Genomic DNA, 12,525 nt, shown 5'->3' with positions numbered 1-12,525 from the left:
CTAGGGGAGGCCCCTACTCGGCGTTGCCGAAGATGCGTTGCATCTCACCTTAGCGCAGAACCCCGCTTCCGGCTCCGGGGCCCAGTTTTAAAGACTTAAAGGCCCGGCCCACATTTGGTGGCTTCCAATCATGTTACGATGTTCACATGATTGGTTTATCGAGAGCCTGGCCAGCCCTCCAGCTTCCGTAGGGCAAAACGCCCTTTCCACAAACCCAAACGCACGGTCGTGTAAAATGAAAATAAACACAAATATACATTCGTGCTCGGTACCGCGTGTCGGGTGGACACCCGTACTTCCCGGCGCGTTCGCGAGCGGCCGCGTTCCAAGAAAGGAGACGCTCCGCTTTGAGTGCCCCCAGCCGCGTTCCGATGACCCCCTCGAACGCTACCGATACCTTACACGCCCTTCCCAAGATTCTACAAAGGGCTCGAATGCCACTTTTAGAATTATAACAAAGGGATCGGTACGGGTCACAAAACCACCCTGTGGGTGACATGCCGCCGCTACACCAGCAGGCACCAACAAAACCAAAAACAAAAAATGCACACGGGCACGAACACAATATTACGCAAAATGCACACTTAAATACACACAGTGGCATGCCTGCCGTGCGCCGTAACACAGCGTCCAAGTTGGTGCGTTGCACCCAGTTCGCCTGCATGCACGCCATCGTCCTGCTCGCGAATGAGCACACAGACACAGACACTCGCGACTGGAGCGTTCACAGCACTCGCCCAATGCCCACGTGAGCCTCCTTAGTCGCACCGAGCTTCCTTGTGTGCGTTCGAGCCACTTCGCGTCTCAACACAATTAACGCCTAACTGCCACTCGGCTCATTAGGCTGGTGCCACAGCGGAGCAAGAATTCAAAAATTGCTGCCCTCCAGGATCGAAAACAACGTCCTGATCCTCGATAAGTCCAAATCTTTGACCATGCGACGCCCCTAAGGGAACGCTCTCTCCGGCGCACCAGTACGAACAGCGTACTGCGTAAGGAACATTAGCCTTGTCCAGTCTAACTATAACAGTGCGGCCGGCTTTGCTACATCTAATTTGACGTACCGCAGCCCGGAACGTACTGTTCCTCGCACCGACATTCAATGCGAAAGTCACGCCCCTGCCTCCTGTTACTTCGCCTCGCTTGGAGCCATTTGCCCCGTTCCTGCACGGGCTTGCAATGAAATTTACGCTCCCTGTATTATAGGCGCTTGCCGATTTCGTGGCATCATATAACTCCGAGGCTACCTGCGCTCTTTCGCAGCCACTTAATCCTAATTTGCCTTGTGGCAAGTCGCCCCTCATTTCCGGGTCCTCAAATGACCTGGCCGGACACACACCGGGTGCGTTCGATAACTGCGCGGCGCTCTGCCCGGTCGGCCCAGCGGGCCCACCTCCGCTCTCTGCCTCGGATGTAGAGCTGTTGTCACCAGGAACGCTACGGGGCACTTCATGCCCTATGGCCGACACAGTGTGTGTTTGCAGCAACGCCAGATTTTCACCGGTTACTAGCTCCGTGTCGGAGGTCACAATCTTAGTCATAGAGCCTGCAGGAATTCCACCGCTGTCCTGTTTGTTATCGGACACCATGGTCTCGATTGGCCCTAGATCATGAGAATTGGGCTGCTCCTGTTCTTTGCTAGCCGGCCGCGGTGGCGGAAAAGCTGTGATATTTCCGCGTCTTTCAGGAATCCTGTTTTCACTTCCTGAACCTTTTGCGGCCTTTCCTAACAAAGATGCGTTCCCGCATACCGGCTGATTGCTTTCAGCGTCCTCACTGCTGTTTCCCTGACCTGTGCATGACAAGCATAATTCTTTGTCTTCCAGCACAGGCGGCCTCATCTCTCGGGACTCGGAGCAGTTCTCCGTGGCTGATTGACTGGCTCTTCTGCTCTCCTTGATCTTAGAGATCTCGAGCTCTACCTGCTGGCGTCTTGCTTCTATAACCTTCAAGACATACTTTACATCCTGAGGTTCTTCCTCGCGAAGCACCGCCTTTCCGCCATTCACTTTCGCGAGTTGAGCCTGAAGGTCCGCTAAGCGCGCCTTCGCTAACTCAACCTGGTACTTCACATCAAGTGAGGGCCGGCTTGGATAACTCTCCATACCGCCTTCCGTACCCCCCAGCTGTCCTACCGGCTCGAACACAGGGACGTGAACAATGCGACCAAGGAAACTCACGGTTTCGATGCGTCGATCCGCATTGCCAGCTCCTTGGCGTCGGAGTACACCGCCACTTTCCCCGGACGCTGCGATGAGCTGTCGCACGCCGCTGCTCCGCCGCCGGTGACCGTCAAGTTATCGACGCGCTGCTTTTCTGGACCGTATGCAGTCCCGCGTCGCTGGACTACTGCCGTGGTCCTTGCATCCTTGCCGGCGTCTCTCCACAGGTCCTGCCTCGAACGCTGACCTGTTGCCTTGTCGTCGCCTTTCTCCCTGTCTTCAATCTTCTTCCTGCGCCGTCTACCGATGGCCGCAGGATCCTGTCGACTGCGCCAGTAAATTTCAGGTTCTTCTACTCTCCTTGCACCAGCGGTGCCCCGCCAGAGACGGTTGGTTCCAACTGGAAGACTGAAGCTCTTCGCACCAGCGGTGCCCCGTCAGAGACGGTCTCTCGATGATTCGAGACACAGGGATAAAGGGAAAACTTATGTACAGTTTATGTACAGAAATTTACAATAGATACAAGTTCAGGCACTGGAGAGACAAATTAACGGCACAAAGAGACAAACCAAACAACAAAAAGGTGGATCTGGCTAATACTAGGGGAGGCCCCTACTCGGCGTTGCCGAAGATGCGTTGCATCTCACCTTAGCGCAGAACCCCGCTTCCGGCTCCGGGGCCCAGTTTTAAAGACTTAAAGGCCCGGCCCACATTTGGTGGCTTCCAATCATGTTACGATGTTCACATGATTGGTTTATCGAGAGCCTGGCCAGCCCTCCAGCTTCCGTAGGGCAAAACGCCCTTTCCACAAACCCAAACGCACGGTCGTGTAAAATGAAAATAAACACAAATATACATTCGTGCTCGGTACCGCGTGTCGGGTGGACACCCGTACTTCCCGGCGCGTTCGCGAGCGGCCGCGTTCCAAGAAAGGAGACGCTCCGCTTTGAGTGCCCCCAGCCGCGTTCCGATGACCCCCTCGAACGCTACCGATACCTTACACTGGGTGTTTCACCTAGGATATCCGATAATTGTTAAAAATGCGCTTTTTGAGTTTGAAGAGCGCCTTTTTCGGCATCGCATTGTGAGCCATGAAGACCCGTTAACAATTATCATTTCATGAGCTTTTAACTATTATTGTCAGTCTTCTTATTTTTTGAGATACATGTAGCTCACCGTAAATAATTTCCATACCAGTTTGTAGAATTTTGAAAACGCAGTTACCCTTGGCGCTGCGGCCGAACAAATTCTCGCTACATAGCGTCAAAATGCAAGCAAGAAGTATGCAGGAGACGCAACCGCTCCAGGGCACGTCACACGTCGAAATAGCCGAAATTTATTTGGCCACAGCGCAGAGGGTAACTGACTTCTCAAAACTGCGAAACATATCTACAAGTATATTACTTACGGCGGACTACACAACTCGCAGTGTCAACTCGCAGCCTACTAGTTGACACGTCTTAGCTGTATTCTGATGGGCTACACCGCTGACATTGCTATGCCGAAAAAAACGTTCTTTTAACTGAAAGCCTACGTTTATAAGATACCGGACTTCTTTAGTGAATCTCCTGCTATTGATACGGGCCTCGTTGGGTAAAGGGAGACGTAGGCAGGAAAGTCGGGCTGTTTATTATCCAAGCCTATAGTGTATCCATAGTCAATTCTTACTCAACGTTCTCGGCAAAGAGAAGAGGGTTAACCTTAAGCTAACCAATGACGCGCTTTGCGTGTAAATAGGGACGCAAGTGATTGATGCATCCAGCAGTATCGCAACTTTGGGTATCGCAAGTGTGGAACTTGCGTCTTGAACTTCCCAACGAACCCTTCTCACTGCAGGATTCACCGGCGCCACTGCGGGCACCGTGGTGGTCGGGGGCTACGACATTATGAAATGCACCAAGGACGCTCGCGAGAGCATCGGATTCTGCGCCCAGCATAACATCCTATTCGACGACCTGACAGTCGAGGAACACCTGCTCTTTTTTGCGGTCGTAAGTAAAGTTTGTTGCTCTTCTTGGATGACTTCATGATTGGAAGCAGAGGCAGGCTTTCTGTTGATGCACCATGCTGACATATTGTAATGACAGAACTTAAGCTCAAGTCTATTAAAACGGAATGAATGAATGAATGAATGAATGAATGAATGAATGAATGAATGAATGAATGAATGAATGAATGAATGAATGAATGAATGAATGAATGAATGAATGAATGAATGAATGAATGAATGAATGAATGAATGAATGAATGAAAGCAGTCCGTGTGACTGATTACCGCTTATACAATGTAAGTTGGTAGTTCAATAAAATCAGTTTCTGGGTTAGTTTCCTCATATTGATATATTTAGTACAATTTTCAATACTTCATGAAGTTGAATTACACCACTCCTCCTTTCAGTTGTATGCCTCCGTCTTCGGCCTTCATTAGCGCAGTATCTTTTCCACTTTAAAGGCAGTGGAGAGCGTCTCCATAGTTTGTCGAAGGCAAAGCATCATTAGACCTCTGCAAGTGTCAGGCTAACAAGCGATGCGATTATGGGGAGTGTGCATCGCATGCTGGAAACATTTTATTTTGCTAGTAAAAATTTACCAGATAGAAACTGTTTTATCAGGTATATCTTCGAGCTTGTGAAAGGATACATCTAGCTTGAAGGTTCGTGCTACAAAAATGTTCTCGTAGCTAGATAGAAAACATTGTTCTGTGATACTGAAAGAGAGCCTCAGAAAAAAAAAAGCCGATAATGTTGGCTGCGAGTATTCTTCCACGCTAAAAAAGGTCTAGCGATACAAGCGTAATCGCCGGTGGCACATGCAGTGTCGCAGCCGAGGATTCCAATTGTCTACCACCGAAGCCGTCACCTTTTCTGTTGCCAGGTTAAAGGTACTCCTTACAACGCGGTGCGCCTGGAAGTGGTCACAATGCTCCACGACGTTGGCCTGATGCCCTTCCGCTCAGAGCTGGCAATCAACCTGTCCCTCGGTCAACAGCGGCGGCTCTGCACCGCTCTGGCAATTATTTCGAAGCCGAAGGCGAGTGCCTTTTGTAGTGCAAGAATTGCATAGCATTAATCACATAAACCAAAGTAATGTCACATGTGTATCTTATTCATATAAAAACACGTCGGGACAAAGTTTCTGTTTAAGTTAGTTTAATATTAACTGAATTTGCACTTTGTGGTCTTAAGTTATTGTTTACAAAGCTCTAAATAGCCGTTCCGATGATACCGTGCCACATGGTGTCACAACAATCACGATCATTAGAAATCGCGTCTAGAAAATGACGTTCAGTTTTCTCCTACTCTCCTTATTTGCAAATGGATTAATGTCGCCAATGTTTTCACATTTGAACGAGGTCAGTGACTTTTGCCAAGCAGCAACGATGCATAATTAAACTGTAGTACGAAGATAGCCGACCCCCGAGCAAGTTGCTCAGGCTGCACTGCGTACTTGCGTGTACATGACCGTTTGGTTAATCTTGTGGGTGCAGCTTAAAAAGTACAGCCGGTACCGAAAGTTTCGGGGATGCGTGGGCTGAGAACCAATTTATTGCAGCCTCGACTTACTAGCAAATCTCTTGATACTTACACCAACGGTGGAACATACCAGCCAACTCAAGACAGCCGGCAAATAATGTTTTCCCGCACACCTGCGACTGTAAACTTTTGCTGCTCACTGAGCGTGTGCTTTGACCTCCAAGAAATCAAACTGATGTTCTCTGTAGGTGATAATCTTGGACGAGCCGACAGCCAACATGGATCCCGAGGGCCGGCGCGAGATGTGGGAACTGCTCCTCAAGATCCGCCGTAGCTGCTCAATCTTCCTCACAACGCAGCACCTGGACGAAGCGGATGTGCTAGGAGACCGCATTGCCGTAATGGCCAGCGCTCGTATCCGGTGCGTGTCAGACCTCCAGCCTAAAGTCAGGCTTAAACGGTAGCTATAGATTTATGGTTTTTGTAGCCTCTGGTGGTGACAGAAGCAATGATCTTCTCATGTCCAACATTTTCGAACAGAATTTTTTTTTTAATTGGAAATTGTAACATACTTTTAAAGAAATATTGTATAGCTAGGGGTTCGTTCTTCTGAAATGTAGCAAAATCTTTCTTTTAGAGTGTTCTCTTATATCGCATCGGACAGTTATGTGTTGTCTTTTTCATTCATGTGCGTTGCGCCGCAGTATTTTTAGTTACTACTGCCGTAGACAACTAGTGGGGAATGTTTTTGACAAGTGGGGAATGGTTTGACTGTGAAATAGAATAGATCGTAACAAAAGACAGCCGCGGGGCGACTGATGTTTTTCAACGCTGAGTCCGTGGGCCGCAACAATGGATTTTTGAACGCACCTCTCAAGCGCCCGATCGTGAGTTGGGCCTCGTCGCCGCCTTAGACGTAACCGAGCAAAACCATATAAATAAACAAAAAATAAGTATTGCAGCAAATAGGATTCGAACAAGCCGCGCCGTGAACACGTCAGCTTCGTTGGCCACTGCACGAGAGCACTTGGCTATCGCGCAGTTAAGTATACCTCGTGTTAAACTGCAACACACACTCACACCGTGCATTGCACGTCGTTATAGGCTTCAATACTAATGTCGAGCTAATAACGCGTCACCTGTTGTTCCGTCGACCCAGCAAAGCAAAAGAATAAGCCTACAGAGCCTGGGGGGCACCAACACAGCTGTGCTCGAATTTCGCATTAGGGAGAATCGTAAACAACTTTACAATTTTTTCCATCTTGTTTTAAGGTACTTTTTAATAAAAACTGTTCACCCAGCTTTCTCTCACCAGCGATGTGCCCTGACCGATAAGTAAAAATCTATGACAAAATGAGGAAAGTGGCTTAAATATATTGCTAACAGTAGACTTAATACGGCTCCCATTATGTACGAACCATTATTGGCGAAATTTTTACCCACCTGTAAAATTACTGCCACATTCTGTCGGCATTGCTGGCGTTAAACCTGTACTGGCGAATTTTTGACACTGTGAAATGGGATACCTACCAGTTCTGCCAAGCGTTAAAAATGAGTCACGCGCAATAGACAGGGAAATGCCTTTGTGTTTATGACGTTTGTTTCAATTTGATAATCATCATGGTGCCTTCCACCCTAGCATCTCAGCGCTGTACCCTGAAGCTCCGTTATTTGGAATCTGAAGAGCTAATATACACATCATATGCTGGTTGGTGGCGCTTTCTCATTAATCTCTCTAGGTCCAAATTTTGTGCTCACGTGCTTGCTTATTAGTGGCCAGCACGCACTTAACTCTATGCATTAGAGACGTGTGGTACGCGTACGCCTTTCTTTATGGAATTTATCTGCGAGTTTCGTGTGCCAGTCGACTTCAGTAGAATGGACCACAAAAATCGGTGTGCGACCTCAGCGTTCTGCACTGATCGATTCCTGCAGCCGAAGAATAGAAATATTCTGTCGCTTCCTTTTGAAGAGGTATAAAGAAGAATTCTGCACCCTTTCTATTTTTCTCGAAGGCACTAAATAACTTATAATGTCAAACCTGCGCTCAGAACATTTACATATGTTTAGAAAGAAGAATGTTACTTGATCACGCGGAGGCCTTCATTCGTGCCTATTGCATAAAGCAGGCCCTAAACCGCATGCTTTTTCATGGCTTATTTGGGCTTTTAATGTTGCTGATGTTTGTTGCATGCCATATAGGGTGTTTCACCTAAGTCTTCACACAATGTTTAAAAACGGGGTTTTGAGTTACAAGAGCGCTTTTTTTCGGTAGCATTGACACGAGTGTTGCGCATCCGAATACGGCTAAGGCGTGCTAACTAGCCGGATGGTTAAAAAATACAGGACAGTAACTTTAACTACATTTATTAGGCTCCTTAATTATTGGCAGGCGTGTAGCACACCGTAAGAGACATCTACATCAGTTTTCAGAATTTTGAAAACGCGGTTACCCTCGGCACTGCGGCCTAACTAATTTGTCTACATCGCGACAAAATACATGCACTTTCAAAAAGCATGCGGCAAAGCAACTTCTACGCCGCACGTAACTCGCCCAATAAGCAGAATTTTTGGGGCCGCAGCGCCGAGGGTAACCACGTTTTTGAAATTCTGAAAATGGATATGCATACAGCCTAGGGTGGGTTACACGGCTCTCAATAACTAAGGAACACATTAGTAGTTAACACCTCTTTTTGGGATAGTTAGTGCCTACTTGAAATAGCGCCAAACTATGCAAACCACAAGGAATAAAGAGGACAAGACTCAATATTAGTTAATTAGTATTACTAAATATTAGGTAATGTTTCTGCTAGTTTGTATTACGTAGCTGTATTATCATGTGCTACAACGCTGACAACAGCATGTTCGCGTGTATTGATTGTGACAGAAGCCACTGCTTCCTTCCACCATTTGGTTAGCTTAGGTTTGGGTATTGGGGTTTAACGTCCCAAAGCAACTCAGGCTATGAGGGATGCCGTAGTGAAGGTCTCCGGAAATTTTGACCACCTGGGGTTCTTCAACGTGCACTGACATCGCACAGCACACGGGCCTCTAGAATTTCACCTTCAACAATTTGTTGAATTAGTAAACACCATGGGAGTGAGTCAAACGTGGGCAACGTTGCATTATAAAATGATATTTCCAGTAATTTGCAGAGTCCACAGAGGTTACTTTACCAAAGATATTTTGGTTTGTCCCTGGATGTACAAACAAAAGGCGTGAAGCACGGCTCAAGAGCTTCAATGCCTCATGCCTTGCTATTCCTCAGCAGAAGACCGCAATTAAAATGTTAAACTTCGTCTTTGCCGCTGGAAATCTGCGTGTTGTTGACATGCTCCTGGCTTTTCGATTGTTACTTGGTAGCGAAAGTTCAACTGCTTTTCTGAATGTGCTGTCAGGCTATAGTTGTCTTTTACCAAACATCGAGCTCCACGGATAACATTCCGCTCTTTGCAGATGCATTGGCTCCCCGACATTCCTCAAGCAGCGTTTCGGCACGGGCTACCACATGGTCATCAACAAGGTGCCCAACGGGTGCAAAGTGCCGGAAATCGAAGGCCTCCTGCGCAAGTACGCGCCCAGAGTGAGGCTGCAGACCGACTCTGAGAACAAGGCCGTCTTCATTTTGGGCCAGATCGTTGCCACGCGGCGCATCATCACCATGTTCAAGGTAACGAACCTCACTTGGTGTGTTCATGCTATAAAGGTCATGTCTTGTCGGAACAGTGAAAATGGCGTCATCGTAGGTAAGGATTTTTTCATTAGTACGAAAGCGCTCAGTCATACAGCTCACCCATGCGACCAAGAATCTTGTCATCGTATGCACGACCTTATGCCGTTGCCTAGCAACCCGAGCTTACCCGAGTAACTCGCGTAAGCTCGCAGGAGCATCGCGCCAGCTGCGCGAGAGGTTGCTCGGGAACAGCAAAATGGTTCGCACAATCCTTAAAGGTGACTCTGATAGCCATCTGCCAGTCCAGTGGGGCACCTCTTAACCGCTGCGCCACTGCGCTGGTAGTGGTATCAGGACTCACCACCATCTATGAATGTTATCTAGGGAATTACCAATTCTGCATATATGGGCATCAACCTACTAAAGATAGCACGTCATGTCCTTAAGGCGGAGATTAAGTGCCTCCTCCTTATAGAATAAACACCTGCTTTCGCATGCCTACTCGGTTTAACTATGTTGAACCCTAATTTTGGCAGCTCGTACTTACTAAGTGAATAAAAAAGAATCCTTAACTAGCCTGTGCTGCAGAATGGACCGATATAAGGAAGCAAGAATACTAAATGCGACACATATGTTCCCGCGCGTTGTCTCAGCGGTTTTGCAAATGCGAATTTTTTCCAAGTTACCGTGTTTTCTGTACTTTTCTAATTTCTAAATAACCAATTACAGGAATTGTACGACTGTTATTATGTGGTCTGAGGAGTGCGATGAAGATTACCTATCTGCGCTAATAACATGTACTCCACTTGCTCTGAATAAAGATGAGGTACCTGGCGAGCTGAAAAACTCATATCTGAGGATTAGCTCCGTATGGCTGTGTTGAAAAAGCTCAGAAATAAGTTTTTTAGTTGAAGTATAGTAACTGACGGAAACCCGTCTGGTGGGGATGGTACATGACGAAAATAGAAGGCGCCGACCCAAAGAAAGGATGGGATGACGTTTCGGCTCCCCCACGGGAGCCTTGTTCACAATGAGGCATAACGTAGCTGCGTCGTTTATTTTTACACGGCGCATAAGCGAATCCAGGCACCTGGCTTAGATTGGAGTCAACTTTTAAGGATGTACCGGTCAGGCAGAATCACGGAGCCGCCATGGGTGCACCGATTTTGTTGACAGTCGCTAACTTGGCCATGGAAGAAATCGAAGGCCGCCCTCTTGCGTCCTTCACGCCTGCCCCAAAAATTGTTCCTGAGGCACGTGCACGACTGCTTGTGCATCCTGAAGAAAGAGGCATTACTTGACTTTACTACTCGCCTTAACAGTTCGGAGGCTGGCATACAGTTCACCGTTGAAGAAGACGTCGACGGCCGTCTTCCGTTTGTATATATTCTCATTTCCAGACAGCCCTCACGTCTAAATTTCACCGTTTACAGAAAACCCACGCACACCGCCCGTTACCTCCATTTTGAATCCGTTCACCCTGATTGCCAGAAACGTGTGGTGTCATCGCTCCTCCGACGCAAAGAAATGTGTTCCAGAGGAGAACACCGGATTGCTGAAGATGTGCGTGTACGGTGTGACTTGTCCACCTGTGGCTATCCTGTACACGTCATGGACTCTGTGCAGCGCCAAATGGGACGTCCGAGGCTCGAATCTAATAGCGCTACCCAGAAACGAGCCGCGATTCTCTATGTTCCCCGCATCAACGAACGTCGGGCGCGCATATTACGGTCCTATGATGTAATGACCGAGCATGTGCCAGCTCGAAAACTGAAGAGCCAGGTTGTGCAAATCAAAGACAAGCTGAAGAAGGAAAAGTTCCCAGGTGTTCTGTATTCGATTCCATGTGCAAACTGCCCGTCTGTGTACACGACGAGTCGGGTGACTTTGAGCGAAGAATACATGATCACCAGAGTGACGTCAGGAAACCGGCGCGCAGATCAAAATGCTTGCCGAGCACTCGACGTCTGCTGCACACAACATAAACTGGGCATAAGCACGTGTGATCGCAAAAGAAAGGGTCAAGAAATCAAGGCTCTGTGTGGAATCGCTGATTATTCAGACGACAGCGTACACGTTTAACCGGAATGACAGAAACTTGCCCCCAATCTATGCCAGGTGCCTTGGTTCGCTCATGCGCCGTGTATAAATAAATGACGAAGCTACGTTATGACTCATTGTGAACAAGGTTCCCGTGGGGGAGCCGAAACGTCATCACATCCTTTCTTTTGCTCGGCACCTTCTATTTTCGTCAAGTTCCTTTTTAAAGGCCTAAAGTCTATCCCTCCATATTGTTTTCCCGCGCTAGCCTTATGTAAGAAAGTATATTCGCATACTACCGTGAAACCCATGCATATCACTATCTCCCGTGGAGCTTAAAGCTTGACGGATGGCGCCTAACAGGCCTGAAAATTCTGATGCATTTGGCGCCTATAGATTCCCTCTATTTTTCCTCTGCTCTACTCCGGACTTGGGTCGTCGAGTGGTTGCCTGTGGCACATTTTACAGCAGGAAGTCTTTAACCATAAGATCTATTTCTGCAGCTCTCCTGGGCATATTTAGCGTCATGCGCCCACATTGTTTGCTGTAGATTCAGAAGATATTAGCAGGTTTGTAAAGGCTTCAGCGGTGTGTCTTTATTTACCGGACTGCAGTGAACTGCAGCGCATTTTTCATGTGTTTCTGTTTAGTCCTCTGCGGTAGTATAGATTATCGTCAATAATAATTGCTTTTCCGGCTGAATTTCCAGTTGAACGTAAAAAATACGCTGTGGCTTAGCTTGGTTAAGCCTGGCAATTGCAAAAGCAATATCCGTACCTATGCCATGGTACAGCTGGTAGTGTAGCTGGTGGTGGTGCTTGTGGTTAGACTTGTGGTGATGCATCGGTTATACAATCCAATCCAAACCAATCCAATCCAATCCCATCCATTCCAATCCAATCCATTCCAATCAGATCCAATTCAATCCACTCCAATCCAATCTACTCCAATCCAAACCAATCCAATCCAAACCAATCCAATGTTATCTAATGTAATCTAATCCAATCCAGTCCAGTCCAATCCAACCTAATCTAATCCAATCTAATGCAATCAATGTCAAATGAAGGCCAATGGTGGTCACCGCCGCGGCACGATGGTGGTCACTGCCGCGGCACGGCAAAGGTGTGAAAGTGCAAGTAGTATTGCTTTCGCAAATGAAGGTCAATGGTGGTCACCGC

General features: G+C 47.6%; 1 protein-coding gene across 1 annotated transcript in view; it reads left to right on the top strand.

Annotated features, from left to right (window-relative positions):
• The window catches only part of LOC149343400 (phospholipid-transporting ATPase ABCA3-like), a 110,074-nt gene that overhangs the window by 40,666 nt on the left and 56,883 nt on the right, over nucleotides 1-12,525 (top strand). Inside the window, exons 10-13 of the mRNA XM_089546956.1 lie at nucleotides 3,999-4,153; nucleotides 5,036-5,191; nucleotides 5,883-6,055; nucleotides 9,091-9,304. Coding sequence (XP_089403082.1) covers nucleotides 3,999-4,153; nucleotides 5,036-5,191; nucleotides 5,883-6,055; nucleotides 9,091-9,304 — 698 coding nt within the window. The remainder of the gene's footprint in view (nucleotides 1-3,998; nucleotides 4,154-5,035; nucleotides 5,192-5,882; nucleotides 6,056-9,090; nucleotides 9,305-12,525) is intronic.

This window comes from Amblyomma mixtum, chromosome 5, assembly GCF_055824585.1.
Source record: "Amblyomma mixtum isolate Tamu chromosome 5, ASM5582458v1, whole genome shotgun sequence".
Lineage (NCBI taxonomy): Eukaryota > Metazoa > Arthropoda > Arachnida > Ixodida > Ixodidae > Amblyomma > Amblyomma mixtum.
This window is presented reverse-complemented; position numbering and strand designations above follow the sequence as displayed.